The sequence below is a fragment of the Athene cunicularia genome (assembly GCF_003259725.1).
Source record: "Athene cunicularia isolate RWA chromosome 9 unlocalized genomic scaffold, athCun1 chr9_part1, whole genome shotgun sequence".
Taxonomy (NCBI): Eukaryota; Metazoa; Chordata; class Aves; order Strigiformes; family Strigidae; genus Athene; species Athene cunicularia.
Window position 1 is genome coordinate 4,727,820 of NW_020799110.1, and position 23,678 is coordinate 4,751,497.

The 23,678-nt window shown below is 38.7% G+C and overlaps 1 protein-coding gene across 1 annotated transcript; it reads right to left on the reverse strand.

Moving 5' to 3' along the window:
• Nucleotides 1-12,613: 12,613 nt before the first annotated feature.
• PDCD10 (programmed cell death 10) lies at nt 12,614-19,710 on the reverse strand. The gene is made up of 7 exons (XM_026855146.1): nt 18,470-19,710; nt 17,780-17,833; nt 16,347-16,464; nt 15,590-15,716; nt 15,144-15,222; nt 14,769-14,851; nt 12,614-13,095 (listed from the first exon to the last, which is right to left on the reverse strand). Exons 1-7 carry the CDS (start codon nt 18,563-18,565, stop codon nt 13,014-13,016), a joined length of 639 nt encoding a protein of 212 aa, XP_026710947.1. The 5' UTR covers nt 18,566-19,710; the 3' UTR covers nt 12,614-13,013.
• Between the last annotated feature and the right edge of the window lie 3,968 nt (nt 19,711-23,678).

The following is a 23,678-nucleotide window of genomic DNA, read 5'->3' on the forward strand; positions in this document are numbered from 1 at the left end:
CCCCCCCAAAAAAAAATAAATAAAAAAAGCCGCTAGTATTCAAGGAAGGGGAGAAGTGCATTCCTGGCCCTAATGAGTGACTAGCAAAAGCATGTGATGGGCACAGTGCAAATATTTGTGTGGAAAGCAGTCACTCCATAACCTTTAACCCTCTTCGGTATAGATAAGCCTCAGTTATTTATAGACTATCTAATATCCTGTCCCCAGACTCTCCTGCTTAGTTACACAATGTCTTCCAAGAACTCCAATTTCACCTTAAGGCCATTTAGGTTCTTTTTCCTTGTAAAGGGTTCAGAGCCACACACAGCTTCTGCCCCAAACAAGGAGAAAACCCCACTATTAGTAGCTAACACAACTGTAGCCATCACACAGTCATAATAATTTGATCACACAATCACATCAGCTTCTAGCTGAAGCAATTAGCTTTTTATCCCAAATATTTAAGTAGAGATTCATAATCTCTCTTCTGACCTTGATTAGATTTTGAACAAGCCAAACTCTTAATCTCTCTTCACTAGAAGATTAATCAATTCCCTTGATCTTCTTAACTGCACTTCTTTGGTTCTGTTTCCATTCAAGGCAATCTTTCTGAGCAGAGGTAGCCAGAATCATACGTACACTTCTCCAAGTCATCTTACCACTAACCATTATTATGCTTCCCTCACTCAAAAAAGTGTTTGGGATGCTTCGTCTACTCTGTTTCCAGAGAATAATCATGGGATTCATTCTCATGGCTCTCACAGCAGTGACAATTGTTCTTCAATCAAGACACACCCCTGAGATGTTCTGCATGTCAAGATATATCCCTGAGATGTTCTGCATGTAACCAATCTGCCTAGGCTCACTGAGATATGAAAAAAAACCTGCCTCACTTCCAGCATGGGACTCAAAATGTCATTTTCAGGTCTATCAGTGGTCAGGGTGCTTAGAAGGGTTACTCTGTAGTAGAGAGAAAAAAATAGTAATTGTTAGCTAATACATGCAAACTACATCAATAAAATATTAGGGCAATGATTTTCCAAGATACACACCACAGTTTTATTTTTTTTATTTTCAGTAGACTTGGTATTAAACCTTGATTAGGCAAAACCAAACAACTTGGCATATTGTAAGCACATACTTAGCCACAAGGACAGTATGTGCCAAACATCTTCACAGCTGGGTCCCTAAGTCTAACCTACCAGGGTGTCTAATGTAAAAAAAATCCTATTCTATCCCTTCTGACAGCACCATCTTACTCTCACTTTGCTCATTCTCCATTCCATACTTCTTTGGTCAACTTGTCTCAATTACAAAATGTAATTTTTAAATTACTGCAGAATTCTAAAGCACTGCAGAAATGCAGCCATCTCCTGCAAATAGCTGCTGAAGCAAAAGATTAGATATATTGTTTTAACCCAGCCAAACTTGCCCTGCTCTCCACTGTTTTCACCCCAATACCAGCATGTAATGATAGCCAAGGATTTGGAAGAGGGAGAGTGTACGACCACACTACAGCATGAAGTCAAAGGTCAGTCTATTCTCCACCACCACCACCTTACATCAAGGGATTTTTTTTTAAAAAAATATTTTTATTAAATGTGATACTGCAAGTTATATTACCTTTGTGGGGGTTTTTTTTCTGTGACATCCTGTCCTAACGGTCTTTATCACTGGAATAAAACAATAGGAGGCAGGTTGGTCTATAAAGAGGTGACATAATTCAATAGTTTGGACAAAAGAAACCTCTCTTCTACTTACACTGTGCCAGTAATCTTTGGCAAAACTCTTTCCTTTCCAACTCTGAGTCATACTGTTTTGAAGTCCAAGATCTTTCACCCCTAATTTGTCTTGTATCTCTGCACAAAATGAAGCGTAACAAGACCCCACTCTGAACGGACAACTTTCAGCATAACAACACAATAAATAATGCTGTATTTCTGGAATCACTTTGAAATAGAGAGCACCTAGGAATAATTTTTCATAAAGATTAAGAGCTCCTACTGTACTCTTAAAATAGAAACGGGGCTAAAGACGACATTTTGTTCAAGCTCTCGGTCTTCAGAAAAAGAAAATGAAGCTCAGAAATTCTATCTGTGATATAAATAAAAGTTATTTAACCATATAGGGACGGTGGGTGAGACCCCCTTTTTGCTTCCCCTTCCTCTCTTTGGCAAAAGGGAGCTAGCTAGCACGTTATACAGCAGCTGGAATAAAGCAGCCATCTGAGCAGCACTGCCTCGGAGGACGCGTGTCAGGGTACCTGCTGATGCCACCCTGGGAGCCAGGAGATGAAGGGCAGGTGGGCGGTAGCAATGGGGGGCCGCAAGATGTCCAGATAAAGTCACAGCACACAGAGCAGCAAGAGCTGCAGGGAACTGTAGAGCAGGACCACCTGGCACCTCCGCAGGTATTACAGGGAAGAACGAGCCATTTAAGATACCTTAGCACTTTCCTGCTCCAGGAAGAAAACTCACACTAGACATTTTAATGAGATACTAAAGATTTTCACTTTCCACGCAACCGTTTTTTACAAATTATAACTATTCTCCCCTAGTATTTGCTTCTCTGATTTTCTTCTGGCAATATAATCCATGCAGAAAATTATCTGAGCTCTTTCAGCTGAAAAGATACTGACTTACTTATTTTGCCTCTATTCTAAAATATTTAGAAGACACCACCTAGTTTTGGAATGTTCCTGTACTGTAAGTGATTTGCCTTTGTTCACATTAAAATGTTTCTCATTCTAAAGACTACGCAGCACTCTAAAATGTGACAGACTCACTGGCTTGCAAATCTTTCCTTTATGCTTGGGAAATTTTATTATTATTACAGTAATGTAGCTGAAATCAGGGCCCCATTGTGTGTACTCCTTAAATAAGAACAGGGAACTGAGGCACAGAGAAATTAAGCACGTTGATTGAGGTCAAACAAAGGTTAGGATGACTGGAACTACAGCTACGATTTGAGACAAGGCCACCCTTGTTCTCTGCCAGTCTTTGATGGGGTGTCAAAACTGCACTGAAACTAGAGACAAAATAACTGGTCCACTGCTTTTAAGAAAAAGGGACCGCTTACGCCAACCATACAGCAGAAAAATGAGAAAAATAAGACAAATGCATGCACAAGTTCAACACACACAGGGCCCCACATCCCTGTTTGTCTAGGCTCTGTCCCACCTATTACTTCCTCGTGCCAGACCAGGTATGAATTCAGGCTGCCCTCCAGGTTGAAGGGATGCCAGCTGGCAATTCCCAACAGACATTTCCAGTCATGTCATGTGCAACAGAGTAAGATCTGACTTCCTTCATTCAAAATGGGAAATAAATCTTGTGGTGCCACAAATTTGCTGGCAGCGTCCAGAAAAAAATGTTTGATTTTTGTCAGTGAGAAGAGTTAAGTATGGGGACTAGTTATTCAGTGGGTGGTTAAAAGATACTAAAGGGGGTTTATTGTTATTTTTCAAGTGCCACACTGATGGCAGTTCTGACTTGGGTATTGAATACTGTAGCACAAAGGAGTGATTTTTCATAATAAGCAAAACCGACCCTCTAACAACAATGATTCATGGAAAACGGAAACTGAATCCTCTCTGCACCTGCAAATGATACTGGATTTGATTTCCCTTTTCAACTTAGAGTTACCTATTGAGTGATGTTCTACATATCGGGGAAAAAGTTGATATAGTGTTATCTAGTGTTTGCAAAAGCAAGATATAATTTTATTAGCTACAGGAATATCAACACTATGTTTAAGCTGGGAAGCAATTGTTGCAAGGCTGTGAAGAAGCAATAGCAGGAGTTAGTCATGCTAAAGCCGGTGCAGATTTCCCTACACACCAACACTTTCCTACAGAAACAGGCTTCCAACTCTGCCATGTCTGGAAAATTTTTAATACTGACAAAGGCAGCTCTCAGGAATAATGTACCCGTGTCACACTTTTTGTAAGAAAAATCTCAATCCTTGTTTTAACACTTAATTACGGAATTTCAAATATTGCCTTTCTAGTTTTCAAGTTCCATTCCCAATAGCGTGAATTCTTTTGTCCAGCCTTTTCTTTCACCAAGATGTATCAGTAGAAAAGCAGCACCTTTTACTGCAGAGACTGAAAGACAGAGAATTTTAGGTGTATCACCTGTGAGAGGCGTAGATTGTGTGTTGGCTTTTTGAACTCTTATTAGCTCAGGGATAAAATCCATACAGAATTATCTCTTTGGTTTCTGTTGCTAATTCAGCTACAAAAATCTGAGATATGCAGCGGGTTTTACAACTCCTTTGCTACATGAGGAGAGATATTTCAGCGAAGCAGTGACAGTCTTGCAACTGATCCTAAATATAACCACCCAAAACATGTAAAATCCCCACACATTAAGCTATGCTAATATACTATAGTCTACAATGTGTATACCATACAGTTAGACTACCAACAGTACAGTAAAAGGCAATTAGAAGAAAAGTAATGTCATCCCAAGCACCAGTAAGCATCTACAATATGTAACCAAAAATCTTATCCAGCCTCCACTGTGGCGAGGAGCCACACATTCATGAATTCAGATGGAAGCATCTTTAGAAATTATTTAAAGATCCATGCAAACAACTTGCAATCATCATCCCCTCACCCCACTCCCCCCCAAAACCAAACCAAAACGTAACACAAGACTAACACTTGCCACTTTGGATAGTTTTCAGAGGTCAAGAAAATCCAAATGTAAAGGCCAAGTTTTTCATTGATTTCTACCACATTGTTCTCCTCCAAACAGCATTTTGGAAATATAGAAGTTGAGGAGAAGTTTTGCCTGCAAGGCACACAACTAACAGAAAGTACAAGTTTTGAATTAGCTTTTAAGAAGTCAGAAAACCCACAAAGCTGCCAACTCCTAAAATTTAGCTCCAGGTACTTGATTTAGAGAAACAGACAATCTAGGGATGAACAGAAGCAGCAACAGTTTACAGCTGGACCATTCCCCTAGTAAAATCCATTTACTTTAGGCATTTTTGATGATGAACTTTTCTACTTGTTCCTGAAGTTGAGCTCAAAGGACAATGACTAATAGCTTGGAAAAGAACTGAAATTGGAGCTTGCAGTCTGAACACACAAAACGAAGCCCAACGACTGCTGCTATGAAAATAGATGGCAGCGTGTAGGTGTACCTTGTACAAATGAACTCCATCCATTTTAAGCAGCCTCAAAGGCTCCAGGACCAGAAGAGTCTGGAAACAAGAAGTCTGTGCTGAAAGTTATGCCCCTGAGCTAAGGCTGTTGCCTTGCACAGAACAGGTGTGGGCAGAGCAGGGACCCAAGTGGACTCTAGTCCCCTTGCCCTCAACCCTAGTCCCAGAGACCACCGGTGCCTGCTCTAAACCCAAGAGCTACACTGAGAGACAGATTTACACCTGTAGAAAGAAAGAATTACAAAATCACAGAATCATCTCGGTTAGAAAGCCCTGAAGCTCCTCCAGTCCACAACCACAAACCTCACCCTGACCGTTCCCAACTCCCCCAGATCCCTCAGCGCTGGCTCAGCCCGACTCTTCAACCCCTCCAGGGATCCCGGGGACTCCCCCCTGCCCTGGGCAGCCCATTCCAACGCCCAACAGCCCCTTCTGCACAGAAATCCTTCCTCAGAGCCAGCCTGACCCTGCCCTGGGCAGCTTGAGGCCATTCCCTCGGGGCCTGGCGCTGGGGCCTTGGCTCCAGAGACTCATCCCCCCTCTCTGCCCCCTCCTGGCAGGGAGTTGCCGAGGGCCAGGAGGTCTCCCCTCAGCCTCCTCTGCTCCAGACTGAACCCCCCCAGTTCCCCCAGCCGCTCCCCAGCAGACCTGTGCTCCAGACCCTGCCCCAGCTCCGTTGCCCTTCTCTGGACACACTCGAGTCATTCAATGGCCTTTTCGGGGTGAGGGGCCCAAAACTGAACCCAGGAATCGAGGGGCGGCCTCCCCAGTGTCAAAACCATTAAACAATCAGGAAGATTTGCACCCGATTCTTCTTACATTTCAGAACTGCAATATGTATCATGTGGAGGAAGACGCAGTAGCTGCTCACTGACTGCTTCCAGAACTGGGTCAACAAAGCAACATCAGCTCAGATTGTGGGGCTGTTGGTTTTCTCCCCCCAGTAAAGACAGCATGAGAACAATGAGCGTGTCCCCCCGGATTCAGCATCCTTGCAGATGAAGCACTGGTACAAGGTCACACATCACCTTGACATCTCAGTAAATGAGAATTGGCCAAATGGCAGGTTTGATCTCTAATTATTCCAGCACATCAGCCTTGCTGTTTAATTTGTGTTTAACAGACATGATTACAACAGGTTTTTTTGCATGTCAGCTGTATTTTTCTTATGCGTTTCTCTGCTAATGCAAGCTGCCTCCTTATATCGGCAGAGAATTACAGAAGCATTATTGCACATTCATGAGAAAAAGGTCCAGATAGAAAGAGGTCAACAGGTTGAACTTCACTCACTTTGGCATCATCAGCGGTTGTTACTGCTTGTATTTTATGATAGAAAGGTCTCTCTTCTTAGGCTGGAAGGAAAAAAAAACAAAACAAACAGCTTTTGTGTCTTGGTAATGTGAACATTTGTTTTCTCTTTAAAGAATCTCAGTTCTCATTCAGGTATTTCTGATAGAAAATACCAACTTGCACAAGGCTTTGCTGTTAAATGTTTGCCTTGGTTTCTATGTTTACAATCATGTAAAAATTGCAGGTAAAACTCAGTTCTAATTATGTTCTCCTTTGCCTTTTAAACTTTGTAACTCTTACTGAATAGAAATAGATGGAATGTTTTTCTCCCATTATCTGCAGCAACCAAAGCTTTTTGTGAGACTTCAGAGAAACTTGCGTTAAATTTGAGTTTGACAAGACTCCCATCGGCAGCACAGCTCCCTAAATTCTAGCGCTGGGTTAACTGATCACAATTTTTCTATAACTGTAGTGTCACACGCACGGGAATTTTACTTAAATATAGCTATTGCAGAAACTGTCTGGATTCAGGGGAAGCTTACAGCTGGGATTGAGTTTTGCTTCTTAACCTCCATAGGCAATATTTATTATCTTTACTGCATTACATCCCTGATAGGAATTTCTGATCTGTTCCAAACCACTTAAGAAAATTCTGTTTGTTGCTCATTAAGCAGATGTAGAAAACCACACAAAATTATTAAAACCACATGGCTATGCAAACAGCAGTGAAAAATGGTTACCACATTTTCCTTGATAAGCAAGGCAAAATCCTTCCAATTAACATTTTAATTAGAAAATTCACTTACCATGAAAGTGTCCTGGATTTTCTTAAAGGTTATAACTCAGTCTCCTTTCAAATTCTTCCACAGCATTTTTCACTGTGGCTCTATCAGAGATTAGATACCCAGAAGCAAAAAGGGTGTTTAAGTGAATTATACTTGTAGCTCATACTTGATTCTCTTTCCTTTAAAACTTCAGGCACTCAGGCTTCTATTCCACCCATCACTTGTCCTTGGAGACTAACGCAGCTTTGGGGAAAAAAGCAATTACCTACTGTGAAAAGTCTAGTAGTTACAATTATGAAATAATAAAATGCCAAAGACATGTCTGATTTTGATGTAGTGTTTTAAACTTTTTAGCTTAGTGAAATAGTACAGAATATTCTCTAAAATCATTATATCCATCAGGTACAATTACCCCTTTGATTGTGAAACTGAATGCAAATTCACAAACATTTATACAGCATATCTGAATGTGCATTAGAAATCAGCAATTGAAAAATCTGGTTTTCTTACCTTGACACCAATAATGGAATTACAGCACTACAACACATTTCCTTCTTGAATACACTTCGTAAGTAGAATACTTTTGCCTCTAGGGTGAGATGAACATTCACAATGCTCTGTCTTCTGCTTCACTTCCTCTTGGTGCTCACAAGTGTCACAGCCCCTGACAGACCTTACAAAACCAACTGAACTTCCCTCCACAGCTGCCTTTGGTTACTGCTTAAAAAAAGGGAAGCACCTATGAATCTTTAATAGCAAGAAACAAATTCCAAAGGAATATAATAGCAAAGTCTAACCAAAGACAAACTTTTAACTGAAGTTTTTCTGACCAAATGATCTTTACCCAACAATGCATATTTGCTGGAACAGCAGACTCCTAAATTGTGAATTCTTAGTGCATATGCTGTCAGGTAGTCTTACTGATCTGCACAGTTTGACCAGTGATAAGCAGCACTGCAAGGTGGCAGAAAAGGGGAAGAGATTAAACCCTTTATCATATAATCATATACTCTGATAGTGTCCAGGTATTGTTATCACAGCGTGAGCTTTTTATGATGAATGCAACGCAGGCTCAAACAATCCTCACACCTCAAATGTTGCCAAGCTGCACCCGTCATCCTTACAACAAGCATTAAAAATGCCATGTACTTGCACAGATCTTGCAAAAATAGTTGGCAGTGTGACAGGCGATGTACGCTAAGTTAGAGGAGACTCCCACACGATCACCTGGGAACTGATCCTGGTGTAAATGCCTAGTGAAGAGCTTTTCTCGCCCACCCTACACGAGTCCTTGCCACGACCACGTGCTGCCTACAGACCCTGCGGCACCCATGTTCCACTTCCCAGCCGCCACATCTCAGTGGGGGTGAAGGAGAACAAGGTGCAAATTAAGAAATTATGGAGAAGACACTTACACCATCCAGCAAACAACTGCTACGCCTTGTGCCTAGTCAGAAGCATTTTGCGATGTCTCAGAAATCAAGCACTACGTCTATAAATTCATAACCAAATTGCAACACAGGAGAGTGGGACAGAGAAGCTATGGGATGTCACCTCCATAGATATCTCTACGTGAGGCAAACCCTCCTCTTCTGCCTTGGAGACATCATCGCCAACAAACTTAGCTGCAACATTTAAGCTTGTTACACACATAGGACAATTGCTTTGTCTTGGCCTCAAAGAAGCAAATTTTGCATTGCCTAATACCTCTGCTCTTTTTAGAGAGGAACAAACACTTGGGATTTTGTATGTTTAAGAAGTGAAGCCCAAGATGGTATACAATTCATCCGAAGACTAAGTGAAGAGGGAAAAAGAACATTTGCTTGTGGACAAGGTGAGTGAACTCTTCATCATAAATTAAATTTACGCAGCATATTAGATTTCAGTATTTGAAGGTGGGTCGTGGGTTTTTTTTCTCTTTCAGACTGTTTTAACATGACATCTAACAAGAGCAATGAGGACAAAGAAGCTGGCTTTAAAATAGAACTGGACAGATTTATGACCATTATATGGGACTTTTAAAATCCTGCAACAGGAAGCCAAACTTGATGACCCAGGAGCATCTTTTCAGTCCTCATTTTTATCACCAATTTTGCTGCTGGAAGTGGTTCTGTTCCTGAAGCACAATTCCTACTCATCTCTTAAAAGTAACATCTGCCCAGAAAAGTATGAGGAAAACCAAATGAGTGGAGTGATAAAAGACAAAGTGAACAAACACTGAATCGTTATGCAAAGCTAGAAGTGTTCCCACAGCTCACAGGTAGAAACTGCCTGTGATACTTTTTTCCGAGGACACGGGTTAGTCCTGGGGGAAGAACATGAGCCAGGCCAAGCACAGCAACAAAATATTGTCAAGCAGAACAGCCAGTGCCTACTCCAAAGGTAAGTGATCATCACTGCTGTAGCAAATCCAGTTACTAGTATGGCACACGCTAAGTTACATTTATTTTATCTCCCCTTCACAATGGGATAATCTAAAATTTAAGATTTGTGGCAAGCTTGTCTAGATAACCTTCCTTTCATTCCCCACCCAATTCAGAGAAGCATACACAATCTCTTTGTAAAATAAGGACAGCAGATAACACCTGCAGAATAAACAAGGCATGTCTTCCCCTGACATAGAGAAAGATCTGAAAAGAACATGAAGGAACACTTCAGTGGTCATCTAGATAAGATCACATAAAAGACACCGCTTAATCAAGACATACTATCTCATCTTACTGTCTGGATAAATGGAGGTTCTGACACCAGAACACCATGAAATTTCATACTTACCACTTTATGTCAACTCAGGATAAAGCTTATATTGAGCTGGGCACCTGGCACATCTCACAGACTTTTAAACAAGACTTTTCCTCTATTACAACAAGAAGCTTCTAACCAGAAATAAGTCAATCTAAGCTTTTCTTCATTTCTTTATAGGCTGAGAAAGATCAAAACAAGTGATTAAGACATTTCTTTGCTTCATTAACAAACATACAAAGTTTTATTTTATTAGATTGGTTTTCTGTATGTTAACATCATCATATTAGTTATAACCCACATTCACAGCAGAAATTTTCTAATAGCATTTTGCAACACTAACTGCTGTATTAGAAATCCTTAAAAGAAACTTATCTTTAGCTACTCAGGTAACTTGAATAATAAAGTGCAAAACCACAATAAAATTTGACAGACATATGTCCCAGCTCATACTCAGTAGAAAATAAAGTTTGTGAGACCACTAGATATGGATTCACTGCACACAACAGAAGAGTGTGACCTGAAGACATCAGTTTTCAAGTTTTCCCATTACCAGAAATTGATTACAATGGATTACTTTTAAGGGTAACAAAAAAAAAAAAAAAACACAATAAGGTTACAAATAAAACAAAATGTATTGGCCAGACTACCTGAAGCTTAGCCCTATACTTGATACCCTTTTACCCAATCAAGGTTTTAGGAAGAACTGAGGAACAGGTACAGTCCATTTCCTGATAGCCTCTTTGATTTTTAACTTCAAGGAATCAATTAGCAGGAGATAACACAACATCTCCTTTGAGACCCTTTTTTTTTTTTTTATTATACCAGCAAACATAAACATGATTATCACTTAACTGACGACTGCCTACACGAGCTACTGCCCCTCTCAATCCAGTAAGACAGAAAAAAAATCTCAGAATTTTATCAGAATTAAGTCCAATTCACAAATTACAACCCAAGCTTTTGCATCTCTCCTTACAGCCACTGGTGCAGTCTCCCCAGTACCAAGCACTCTTTCACAAGACAAATCAAGTGGCAGCAGCTCTGGGTACCTTTCCCTTTCTTTTACCTGACTAATTAAATTTTCATTAAGCCCTTTGGTGCTACAATTTAAATTATCATCCACAAGGAGGACTACTCAACCTTTTTCCTTACAGAATTTGAAGATGAAAATTAAATGTTACTCTAATTTAGTCAGACTGCCTCCTTAGTAGCTGCTAACATTGCTCCTCTTCTACCACTTCACAAGAAATGACAGTTTAGCATGCCAAGCTTTAATAAATAACAAAAGGTTTTAACTCTTAAGTTGTATAGGCATCCCTTCGTCACGTTACTATGCTCAATTCGCCAGTGAGCACAGCACACCACCGTCAGAACAGCAAAGAGCCTGAACAGCAAGCTTTAAGGACCACGTCCTGTTCATAGCTTCATGTAAGCAGGAAATTCACATACATACATTCCCAAGAATTCATTTTTTACATAACACTGTCCTTCACATTGTTACATTTCACTATAGTCAGTGCTTTCATCAAGGAAACATTTCCACGTGCAGACAGACAGCAGGACATCCAGAGCTGTTTTGGAGGGCTGCAGATCACATTCTCCCCTTTCAGATCATTTCAGCAAATAACCAAACTCGAAGACCCAGCTGTTGTACTCTGGATAAGGCACTTGCCCCAGATGAGCCATTGAGCACCAGGCCAGTGTGCAAGAACAGTCTGGACGTACCTTTCCTTCAGCATTTATACCTAAAAAGGAATAGTTCTGTAGCAACTGTGCACTTTCAGTCTGATGTGATCCTCCTCCAACAGCTTGAGCAGCTCTATAAACTGCTTCATTCTTCCCTAAACTTACTCATTATGGCCACATTAAGTATTTCAAAAACTTGCAGAGGTTTATACTATAAAGATTCTATTTCAAAATAAACTCAAGGTGCACTTCAAAGGGGCATGCAAGATACTCAATTAGACCTTGTGAAATACTACCCTGAAATTACAATAAAATTTGAATCTGTCCATCAGCAGTTCTTAACCATCTACATAGACAAGTTTGTTTTTTTTTTCCCCCCTCAATCGAGGCCTCACATGATTTCAGTCCCTGAAAAAAAAAAAAAAAAAAGTTGCCTTATGGCATGCATAGTATAGACATCACTAGTGCTACCTGGAAGAGTTCTATCTTCTCTCCTCCTCCCTCCCAAAAGGGTACCATTCTAAAACCCACTGATCTAAATATTTTAAATTCACCCTTTGCTGCATATTCAGCTGCATATTTTTAAAGTTATCCTCTGCTCAAAAGCTTGGAATAGTCTAGGAGTAAAAAAAAAAAAAACCAAACTATTAACTCACCACCAACTGAAGCCTAAGAAGTGAGATTTAGATTCTATCAAAAAGAAAAGCACACCTCACTTCTAGGGTTCTTTATTATTTTGTCAAAGACATTTTAATAGAATTACTCTGGTATTCTTGTCTAGTATTAGATCACAGCCAAAAATCTCAGTTTTAAGAAAAAAACCCTCATTTTATACTGATTCGAACTGCCAGTAGGTTTAAGCACACAAATAATTAATTTTTCCATTCAATGAATGTTCTGCAGTTCTAGTAAGATGAATTATGCGTTTTTGTTCATATACAAAAAGACAGTCTAACAGATGTAAACTATTTATTGAATATTTGCCACCAATATTGTTAAATACATAATCTTGCAGTTTTTCCGCTTTCAAGTTAAAATGTCAGAAACAGAACACCAAATATTTACAATTCTTATAAGGAATGTTACATAATGACACATTAAGGCGTAAATTCTTTTGGCTTATAATTCTGAAAAGAATGATAATAGCAAAAAGTGATGCAAAATCTTCATTGTGAGATTATGATTAAGCTACAATGTTTTACAAAAATATGGTGTAAGATGGCAATAATCCCATTCAAAATCCTGCATTAGGCCCCTCAAGAGGGGCTGATAATTTATACAGTCAAAACTTTAAAATTTACATATAAAGGTACCCTATCCACCATTGAAAAGTACAACTCTCCACATATACAGTTTTCAGGCCACAGTTTTGAAGGTCTGGAGTATCAAGTTGGTTTGATGAATTAGTCGGTTGGCACTTATGAACACATTTATTGCCCTGTTAGAAAAGAAAGATATTGCTTCAGACATTTTTAGAGACATGTCATTCAACAAATACAGCATTAAGTTTGGGCAACTAAATATACTGGCACCTAGGACCTGCAAATTGGAAGCATAATGATGTTCTACCATATTGTGATCTACCTGAAGCTTACCACTGGCAAACAGACTTCTTTGCATAGCTAATCCTAGAAAGACTATGTTTATTGGCAGGAACTTTAAAGACTTTGGCTCTCAATCATCATTGACATTTCAATCATTTAGTTCAGGGGCTTTAGTTAACTAAGAAGAGTGGAGATGATTATTAAATGCCTGTTCTTTTCAAAGCCAAACACATAATTCCCTAGTAATTTCAGAATTTGAAGTGCTCTCAAGACTAGGCATGTGCACATACAGAAGCAACATACTATTTTAATTATATTCTTGTTAAGAAAGAGGTGTGGAGGCACTGAGTTTTTCAGCTCAGTAGTGATGTCTGAGCATGACTCTTTTGTTTAGTGCTGTTACCCTGCTCCCACCAGAAGGTATCTTATTCAACATGCAGTTCAGAGATTTTAATTACTTCTGATTCCACAAGGATCTGAAATACAAGCCTTACCTGGGATTTCTTGCAGTATTGTTAATACCTAACACACTCTAAGCTTATGGCCACAATACACAGTGCAGGGCTAAACACAGCCGGTCTCTTTCAGTATGGTGGGGGTACATGCACAACACATCCAACCCTTTCCCCATTTTTCCAGTCAAATAGTTTTCTAATCAACTGAGACTGTTTAGACCTAGTTCATGTGAAAGCTTATCTATATTATCTGTTTGGCAATCATAAGGCTACCAAGGTCTAAATTTATCATTTTGGTATCACAACCAAATTTAGCCCCAATTTCAACAGGAGGAGAAAAACAATGTTTTGAGAGAAGCAAGGTAGTAGTATTCACAGCTGGTCTTAAGAACTCTCTCCTTTGGTAATGTGCCATCCCCTGTGTGATCGTAGTCTCTGCCAAGCTCAACAAGACCAGACACAAAAGTTCATTCTCATCTTCATAACAGTAGCATGTAGAACATTTTGACACTGTCAGAATCTGAGGGGGATACTCTCCTCATCCGAAACAGTCACTACAGTAAAATATACAATAACAAAACCCAAGGCAAAGACCTGAAAACAGCCTCAGTTTGAAGGCTAGAATGTTCAAATATAAAAAGATTAATCAGCTGAGTAATTCCAAATACTGCAAAGCACTGTAAGGAGTTATAAAGAAGAGGACAATAAAAATGTAAATCAAAGAAAACACTGCACAGAAGTTTAGCATTTGCAAGTGATATTCCAAATTGGTAGATTACTTCTTTCAATAAAGCCTAAGTTTTTTGTCCTAGTATATACACACAGAAAAGTCAGAGGGCCATGAAATTTAGCTTGACATATTCAAGTTCAAAGCTAATACCACACATGGGTGCTGTATGGTGGTGCATTTAACCAACTTCCCTTTCCTCACAGGCATTACAAAAGGAACAGAAGTATTTTAAAGCAGCCATGGTGGTCTGAGGACACAGGTGAGGAAAAAAAATAAGGCACATCCCAAAGAAGATAGCTTATGCCCCAAAGTTTGCTCTATTTTCCTGTTAGTCAACAAGGACTTTCATTATGTAAAAATGTTAGTACAAAAACATACTTACTTTCCATCTTTAAAATAAGTTTTCAGAGTATCACTGAAACTTTTGGAGTATTTTACAAACTCTTTCTTTTGGTGCTCAAGTGCCTAAGAAAACAAAACCACAAGAAACAGAGCCTTATATCACATATTGTTGGGTACAGTGAGAGTCCCAAGGTTAAACTGATAAGAAAATTGGCTAACCTTATATTAGGTATAGAAACTTTTTTATTTTACAAGACATGCAGAGAAATCATCCTCTTCCTAGAAAACTGCTGATACCTAACATACAACAGTATTATGTCACTGACCAGTTAAACTCTCCTATTCATCTTTTGATCAAAAGCATATGCTTCCTCTACTATTAAAAATATTGTATGAAAAGAGTTATTACACATACCCGCCGGTTCTGGTATTGGTATTTCTTGAAGACATTATTTACTGTGTCAAGAAGTTCCTTTATTGCACTCGCGATGTCCCTGTTGGGCAATAAAGACAGTTGTAATATCTGTAAGATATCCCATTTAAATGTTGGAATTTAATCCCCTTCTAGTAGTCAAATATTCTTAAAACAGTCTCCACAGAGTGTCAGACAGGACGTAGCAAAGAGCTAGATCAGTGACACGGGAATTCAAACTAGGACTCAGCCATTCAAGTCTGGTCTAGTAACAACAAAAAAATCTCATTACAAATCTTCAATTCTGTCTGCTCATTTATAAACAAGGAACAGGCTCTTCTTCAACAGGAACAGTGTTGCTAGCATCCCCTACAGCATTTGAATGTTCAAGTCTAAATAAAACGCCTGACCCCTCAAATCTGCAGAAAAATATATAATCCAGTACTTACTTGATTGTCTGAAGAAACCTCACTCTGTCATTGATCTCATCAGGAATCTTACTAAGTATCTGCTTAAGTGCTCGTGCCTTTTCGTTAAGATCTTGAAATTCTGGTTCTGGTCTTTCAATCATATACTCTAACAAGAAGAACAGTGAAAAATGCCATTGGTTTTCCCTCAAGTCTCTAGTAACAGCTAAAAACACTACTTCACAAAATGCAGCTGTATTGCCATGTTACATCTGAAGGTGAACAGCACAAAACCATCCATGACCAGAAAACCGCAGTGAATACTCTGCATCGATAGAAACGCAGTGCAACAATAATCTTTAATATTGCAAGTTGGAAAAAGAGCCCATCTTACTTTGAGACACTGACACTACACTAATTAGATGCAGTATTAAAGCAACTTAAAGCCTACTGTATACGCTCCTCTGACAGAATAACTACTGCTTTTAATTTGAAGCAGAGAAAAGGCAGGTATATACACTCTATAGATACTTTTTTCTGGGTGTTAGCATTGCAAAAGGTGAACTATGCACCCACATAAACATAGTCCTAAACATTCATCATCTTCCTTTCTATTATAAGTATGGGTTTTAGGGAGATTTAACTCCTCCAAAAGAGACATTCAGAAAATACAAATATTATTCCACCATGCTGAAAAACATCTAGTAAGAAACAAATAACGTCTTCTGAAAATAGGCATGTTCCTAATTAACAGTGTAATTAAAGATACATTTATTCAACATAAAAGATAAGATACTACCTTCTACATCATCGGCTGCCATACGCAGCAGAGACTCTGTGAAGTTCACATCCACACTTTTTTTCTCCAGAATTTTCATAATGATGTCCTGTGTAAGACCTGGGTTTTCTTTTTCAGCCTGTATAGCAAAGAAAATTTTTATTCTTAAATATACAAGACCTGAATGCTGGAAGCAGATTTTCATGTACCTTGTTTCATACACTGCAGGAGTTCTAGAAGCTTCAAAAGTCTAATGGCTTTCCACTAACAGATTACATTGAAAACTGTTCTTCTGCTACAACATCCATTTTTCATGGATTACATCAGCAATTTTGTATAAACAACTTTTCCAATCAGCCTTTCAACTCACTTCAATTTGAATAAGAAAGTTTTTCATAAATTCTATGTTCTGTTTTATTTTCATAAACACTAAGCTTTGAGACAAAGATATTGTATCTGTTGGGATTTAATTCACTCAAACACAGGTGCTACTCCCCCATCTTTCACATGACATTTTATAAATGTGCCTCTTATGAATCACATCATATGCTCAAACATCATCTTGGAATTGCTTTTTCAGAAAAAAAACGTTTTGATTGATGACATATCCAAACTAAGCCAGACTAACATTGGAGGTATTCACACTACCTGTGCTGCTATCAAAAAACTATGCTGTGTTGAATAAGAATGAGGGTGGTTTTTTAGCTAGCACTACCATTTCTACCAGTATCTCAGTTTTCACATTATTTGCATTCAGCTTAGCTCCTTACCACCGGTCTTAAAAACATTTAATTTGTATGAGCTCTAGTTAAGACTTAGGACTGTCTAGGTACACTTAGATTTAAGTGTAGAAACAGAGAAGTATTAGTTGTGCAGCTCACATGTTAAGATATATCATGTCTAGAATTATTTTTGTTTAAAGAATTTCAGAAGATCACCAACTGAATGAAGCAAGAAATACCTGTATTTTCATTCTGTGGGGGCATAATAGAACAGATTTTTTTTTTCATTTACTGCTGGATTCAAATACAAACACCGAACATATCCTCATCTACAAAAAAAACCCCATTACCATTCACTTTGCAAACCATTTTCAAGGTCTGCTTATTTCTCATGAGCACCTATTCTACATAATCTTGTCATATTTAGACCAAGTTTATTATCTTATTACCTTCACTGACTGATTCCTCATTTATGCTTTTGTACTACATGGACTAGACAAGATCCTGTTTAAAATTGCTCAATATGCTTGTATCATTCAGATTTCTACTCATAACATTTGCAGATATCTCAAACTTAGAGTCCGTGTAATTGTCCACTTTACTTTTAGACTACTGGATGAAGGATGCAGTCTTCAAACACAAAGACACAAGGAAACAAGACAGCTGACTTTTTAGCTTCATCACAGATGGTTTACCTTTTAAACAATCACTCCAAGACAAGTTACTTCTTACCTTAATAAAAGCTGCTCTCAGTGTCTGAGCTGCAGATAGATTTACTCTTTCTAGCTGCAATAAAAGTTTAGAATTATTAGCAATTCTAATGTTATCAGAACAAAACAAGTCAAGTACTCATGCCTTGCCTTATATAGCACAATGAAAAAGGGACCTGATTGAAGCGTTTAAATTACCGGTCACATTTGAGAGAAACACACTAAAGTTTAATCCCAAAGGAAAGACTTTCCCCCACAAAACAAAAATCAAACATGTCAACGGATATATTTTGCATTTATCCATCCCACAGAAGAAGTCTGACAGAAGTTTTTGAGAACATCTTGACAATCTCCGATACCCACAGAAAAACAAACATCCTATTAAATTATAACCATTAGCAGCAAAATTAAAATGTATCAAGCTGTTCACAGGTACATGTTCAACTGTATGTTACTTCCTGTCACAGAATGCCAAACCTCGCATTTTTGTAAAATTCCTCTATAAAAGGGAACAAAAAGGATCAGGGCCAAACCAACTAGCAATCTTTGACAAGCATCAAATTGTATTTGTGGAAAGAAGGGTAAAACAATGCATAGAAAGAAGATGGTGTTTGACATAAAGCTTTCCCAATCAAGATGAGCAACCTATTACTGTGATAATATATACGGGTGTAAAGGGGATTATTACATTCTAAAACAAAATATAGCTTACCTCATTAAAGACAGGGTACATAACAGCATAGAGAGGCATGGAAACCATAGAAGTGGTCTCTGCTTCATTCTTCATCTCTTCCATTGTCATCCTCATTCAAAGACCCACTTCTCAAGGAAAACACTATAGAAGCAAAAAACTCCTCATTCACTGAAATGTTTCTTCTTTTTCCTCGTTGTGCAAGAATATTTGAACTTGAAAAAATATATTGTCCTTAGGTTGTGCGAGAAAGAAAACAAACACAAAATTATGAATGCTCACGACAGAGGTTCTAAAAATGAAAAGGCACAGAACATCATTAATTTATTACTGCCTAGAAACTAGGAATTACTTCTGACATGAGCCGAGTAAATAGGGAATGGCTACTTCATGTAACTTCAAAACCCTAATGGAAATCTATTAAGTGAACAGATATTTTAACGAGTAAGGTACTACCAAAACATTTTACCCCAAGTTCTTACAGAATTAATTTTCCTGAAATTGATTTTATTTGATCTTGCCACCACTTGCAAGGAATGGCATAAGATGCCCGAGAACTCACGTACAGAAAAAGTTGAATAACATTACATGCGGTGAACCCAAAGCCCATAGAGACGCATTATGACAATTTACCTTGACTACCTATAAATACTCCATATTTTTGCATATGCATTAAGCTGTGATTCTGCTAGAGATCAGAGCCTACTTTCTACCCATGTGAATGCCAAATGCTTTGGGTTTATATAAGCAAAAGTCTTAAGTCATGTTTTCACTCGGGGTGTGTCAACAGCTATGTTAATTCAACGGAAAATTATTGTTCCAGTAACTGAACCCAGGTTTTGGAAGTTCTCCACCCAGCCCAGCTCATCACATCCAACATGGAGCAAACATTGCTCAGACCCAGAAGTGGTAAAGAAAAAAATGTCACCCTACAGTTCATAAGAAATCCTTGTTACAGTCCTGCTATATTTTCTGCTTATAAGATTCTTCAATTGAGTTTAAAGACCTGAAGTCCAAGTTAGGAATAACGATACACAGAAAGAGATTAACATTTTTTCATTTTTAGATGCCAACTGCACCCTGGGCTGCGTCAAGAGAAATGTGGGCAGCAGGTCAAGGGAGGGGATTCTCCCCCTCTAGTCTGCTCTCATGAGACTCCCCTGCAGGGTTGGGTCCAGCTCTGTGGGCACCAACAGCAGAAGGACACGGACCTGCTTGGGCAGGTCTGGAGGAGGCCACAAATATGCTTGGTGTGGGGGGGGGCTAGAGCACCCCCCTGTGAGGACAGGATGAGAGATTTGGGGGGTTCAGCTGGAGAAGAGAAGGCTCCAGGGAGACCTTAGAGCGGCCCCCCAGGGCTGAAAGGGGCTGCAGGAAAGGTGATCAGTGGGTGTAGGGATAAGATGAGGAATAAGGGTTTTAAACTGAAAAAGGGCAGATTTAGATTAGACATAAGGAAGAAATTCTTCCCTGTGAGGGGGGTGAGGCCCTGGCACAGGCTGCCCAGAGAAGCTGTGGCTGCCCCCTCCCTGGAAGGGCTCAAGGCCAGGTTGGACGGGGCTTTGGGCAACCTGGGCTAGTGGAAGGTGGCCCTGCCCATGGCAGGGGGGTGGAACTGCATGGTCTTTAAGGCCTCTTCCAACCCAAACCATCCTGTGAATCTATGATTTATATGGAGTACTTAATACACTAGAGAAGTTTTCTTCCTCCTAATGAGCCTCAGACACCAGGTATTTGTATGTTCATGGACTGATTTTATTGACCTTTTAGTAAAAAGTGAAAAAAAGTGGATTTTTAAGAGCAGAAGCTACTGCAGTAATCAGTATCACTTCCCAATAGTATGAACAGGTTAAAAAATGCCAAGGTATTTCCTCAAGCTATATTCTTCTTTATGCTCTACATTGGCTAAAACTCTCCAGGCTGTTTAAATAGAAGAACAGATATTCTTTTTAATCCAGGGCAGGTATATAGCAGTTTAGCTATAATTATACAAGTGAAATTTGTTATTGATTACAGTAAGCACACAGAACAACTTGGATGACTACAAATATCATGTCTCATCTAAGCATGTGATTAGGGAGTATGAATATACCCACAAGTAAGAAAACAAGTGAAGAACTGGTCAGACTGCAGAAATTGCCAACAGTTAAAATATGACTTGAAGAAAAATTAAACATGACTATAGTAACAAGCAACAGCTCTTTATACGAGTCTTCTGACATAGACTACTTATTATAAAATCTCATCTCTGCGCCTCTTCCTGTTCCAACCTTTCACCATGACATACATGAACAGATTCTCAGTAATGGAACAGGATTACAGACGCTTTAAAAAGGGGTCTGTATGGATATGTCCACACGGATGGAACTGCAGAAACCAGGACTCTCACATTCTTAGCCCCTACCCGTAGATATTTTAGAGCTGTCAAGAAAATAGATGAAAACAAGTGAATATTCATCATCCCTCAAAAAGCTGAATGTCGTTAAAGAACTTATTTCAGAGTTACATAAATTTACACACGATCTACTCATATGGGGTGAACAAACTTCTCTAAAGTTTTCACTCACAACTGCAAGCACAGTCCACTCCATTTATTATACGTGCATGCTCCCTGCACTAAAGACTGTGGCATGTAAGGGGCGGAGTGGATGGAGAGCTGCTTAACTATTTAATTCTGTGTTTCTGGAAGTTCAGTAAAAACAGATACTCATGCAAGATATTACACTAACAAGCACCACTGAAGACAGCATTCACAGATCAATTTACTGTAAGTTTTTAGCTAGAATACTGTATTCTCAGACTAAGTTTTTAAGACATTTAAATCAGGTCATTGAACACTGTTCTAATCTACCCAAAAGATTTTTGATCATAGGAAGAAGGACAAGAAAGGACAAAATAACCATTAGATATAACTACTTTGTTTTTATGGGTTAGCATATCCACAAAGAAAAGGAAATACTAACTGAAATGATTGATTTTTATGATGATGAACACCTATTACACTGTGGACTACCACGAAGAATTAATTTTCTCCTAAAGTCTCATAAGCTATTGTTACTAATCCATGGTGCAGTTAAACCCTCCATATAAAAACAATTATACACCATCTATTACCTCTTTACCAGACACGGACACTCTTCAAACAAAATACAAAACCTTGGACTTTATACTGACACAAAGGAGACAAGTGTTGTGACTGAAGAGGTAGATTTAAATATACCTACACACAAGAAATAGGTAAGAACATCAAGTACTTTCTTTTCATATGGTGGCAATAAAATATATTTGATATATCACACTGGTTACTCCTTATAGGAATAACCAGAAAGGTTTCCAGAAATCTTCCCATTTCCCAGAAGATGCACTAAGTAGTGTCATGCAAGTATCTGACTGCTAACACTGCTGCACTATTTGTCTTTGCAGGTAGGAATCAACTTCTTCACGTCTTTCAGATGCAACTTAGATGCACAGCGGTCTTTGCTAGTATTAAATAGCAGGGATAAAAATCTTCACCAAAAAACCCCCACATTTGTGTTACAGATTTCTCATAGCTGCACTAAACTACCTACAAATTCTTTGAAGGTCTCAATCCCAGTTATGGACTAAATCCCCATGAAAACTGAAGTTTCTGTTCTATTATTTAGATCAATTATTAGAAAGACCACTAGCCTTCAAAATGGCCTGACTAAAGCCAAAGTTTAATGCACATAATAATGTAGCAACTAGGAGCTTTCAGTATTTCTTTTGGTATGTGATCAAAAGCAGACATCTGCATAGCTGCCAAGCTTTGTGACAACACTGTCTTTTAAAAGCTTAACTTCAGTTCACTACAGTCTCAAAAGACTCTTTTATTTGAGTCAAGTGTACCCTAGTTTCATCTGCCAATTGTTTTTTTATGTTCTCAAAAAAAACGGAATAAGATTCCATGAGAAGGTGATCTATCAGAACAGCACCATTTAGCCATGCTGTTCAAAAAATCCTGGCAAATTGCTGCAGATGAAAAAAAAAAAGCATTACACTTCTGGCAAACTTGTTAATTGGTCTGAAGGGAAAGAAAAAAAGAAGATAATAGGATGTTACCAAATCATCATCTGCAGGCAAGCCTGATCTTTTTTTGTTACAGTGACCCCACAGATTTAAATCTGTGTATGTGCCATTAGAATCGCACCTTGTGCTATATCAGATGAAATCAACCATCAGAGAGAACGTACAGAATGATATAGGGAATTTAAAGAGAATCTAAATTTGAAAACTGTGCTAAGATGCCAGTTAATACAATCCTGGCTGCTCAGTCTTAAACTATCGAACATATCAAGCTGTATTGCAGGAGACGTACTGTAACGGAGCATATATTTTCACTGTCAGTATAGATCTTACATTCTAACCTTTGAGTTCCAGTACCAAGATATTATCCCAGGTATTCAGCAAACACTGAAAGAACTGAGGAACAAATTTTAGATGAGAAACAAATTTGGAAGGCTTCTTTGATAACCCTATTCCCCCATATCCATCCAATGACATTTTAAATCACTCAGCTGAACTTTATCAGGAAAACACCTACATTAAGATAAACTTCCTGTAAGCCAAAAAGCATAAATGGCAAAAGCCATTTCCCAAAATGTACAACTACAGTATCTAAGGTGATAATTTGCTTTCTCTCATCTGTGCCATTTAGTGACAGACTTTTGGTTATGCACTAAATTCAAGTGGCCAAACTGCAGAGCTACTTAATAAGAATCAATCGTCACAGGGTAACTCCAGAGTGCGGCAATCTCCCCCAAACCCACAGCTGCTCACTAGCCAGTGTGGAAACAAGCAAGTTATCCATGAAAGGTGTTCATTTAACACTATTATTTTTAAATAGTGTTTAAAGAGAAGAAAGCAGAGTCTCATGACTACAACTTTTAGAGAGTTTTAAAACAACAGAAGCATTAGTTATCAACTAGCAGGATTTTCATCTTCAGTTATGTCATCAGTAGATCTACTTAGGCACTGCTGTCTCTACTCCCTTCTCCAGGCTCCTTAGATATGGAAAACTAAGCACCTAAACATTCATATTCTTTTTTTAGAAAAGTACTGGAGAGGAACAAGGCCTGAGGCAGTGATCTACCAGAATGATTACTTCAATGCTTGGAGTCCAGCAAAAATTGCAGTTCTATTCCTTCTACCAAAGGCTATCCTTATAGCCAAGAAGTTCTGCTTCACTTTTTGCAGTGAGGATTCATGAAAA

Bases quoted from the DNA above. Each gene is read 5' to 3' on its own strand.
- PDCD10 (XM_026855146.1), bottom strand. From the start codon at position 18,565: ATGAGGATGACAATGGAAGAGATGAAGAATGAAGCAGAGACCACTTCT. The intron at 15,717-16,346 runs GTAGTATCTTAT...TCTTCTTGTTAG, and splicing joins GGCAGCCGATGATGTAGAAG to AGTATATGATTGAAAGACCA. The intron at 14,852-15,143 runs GTATGTGTAATA...TTGTTTTCTTAG, and splicing joins ACCAATACCAGAACCGGCGG to GCACTTGAGCACCAAAAGAA.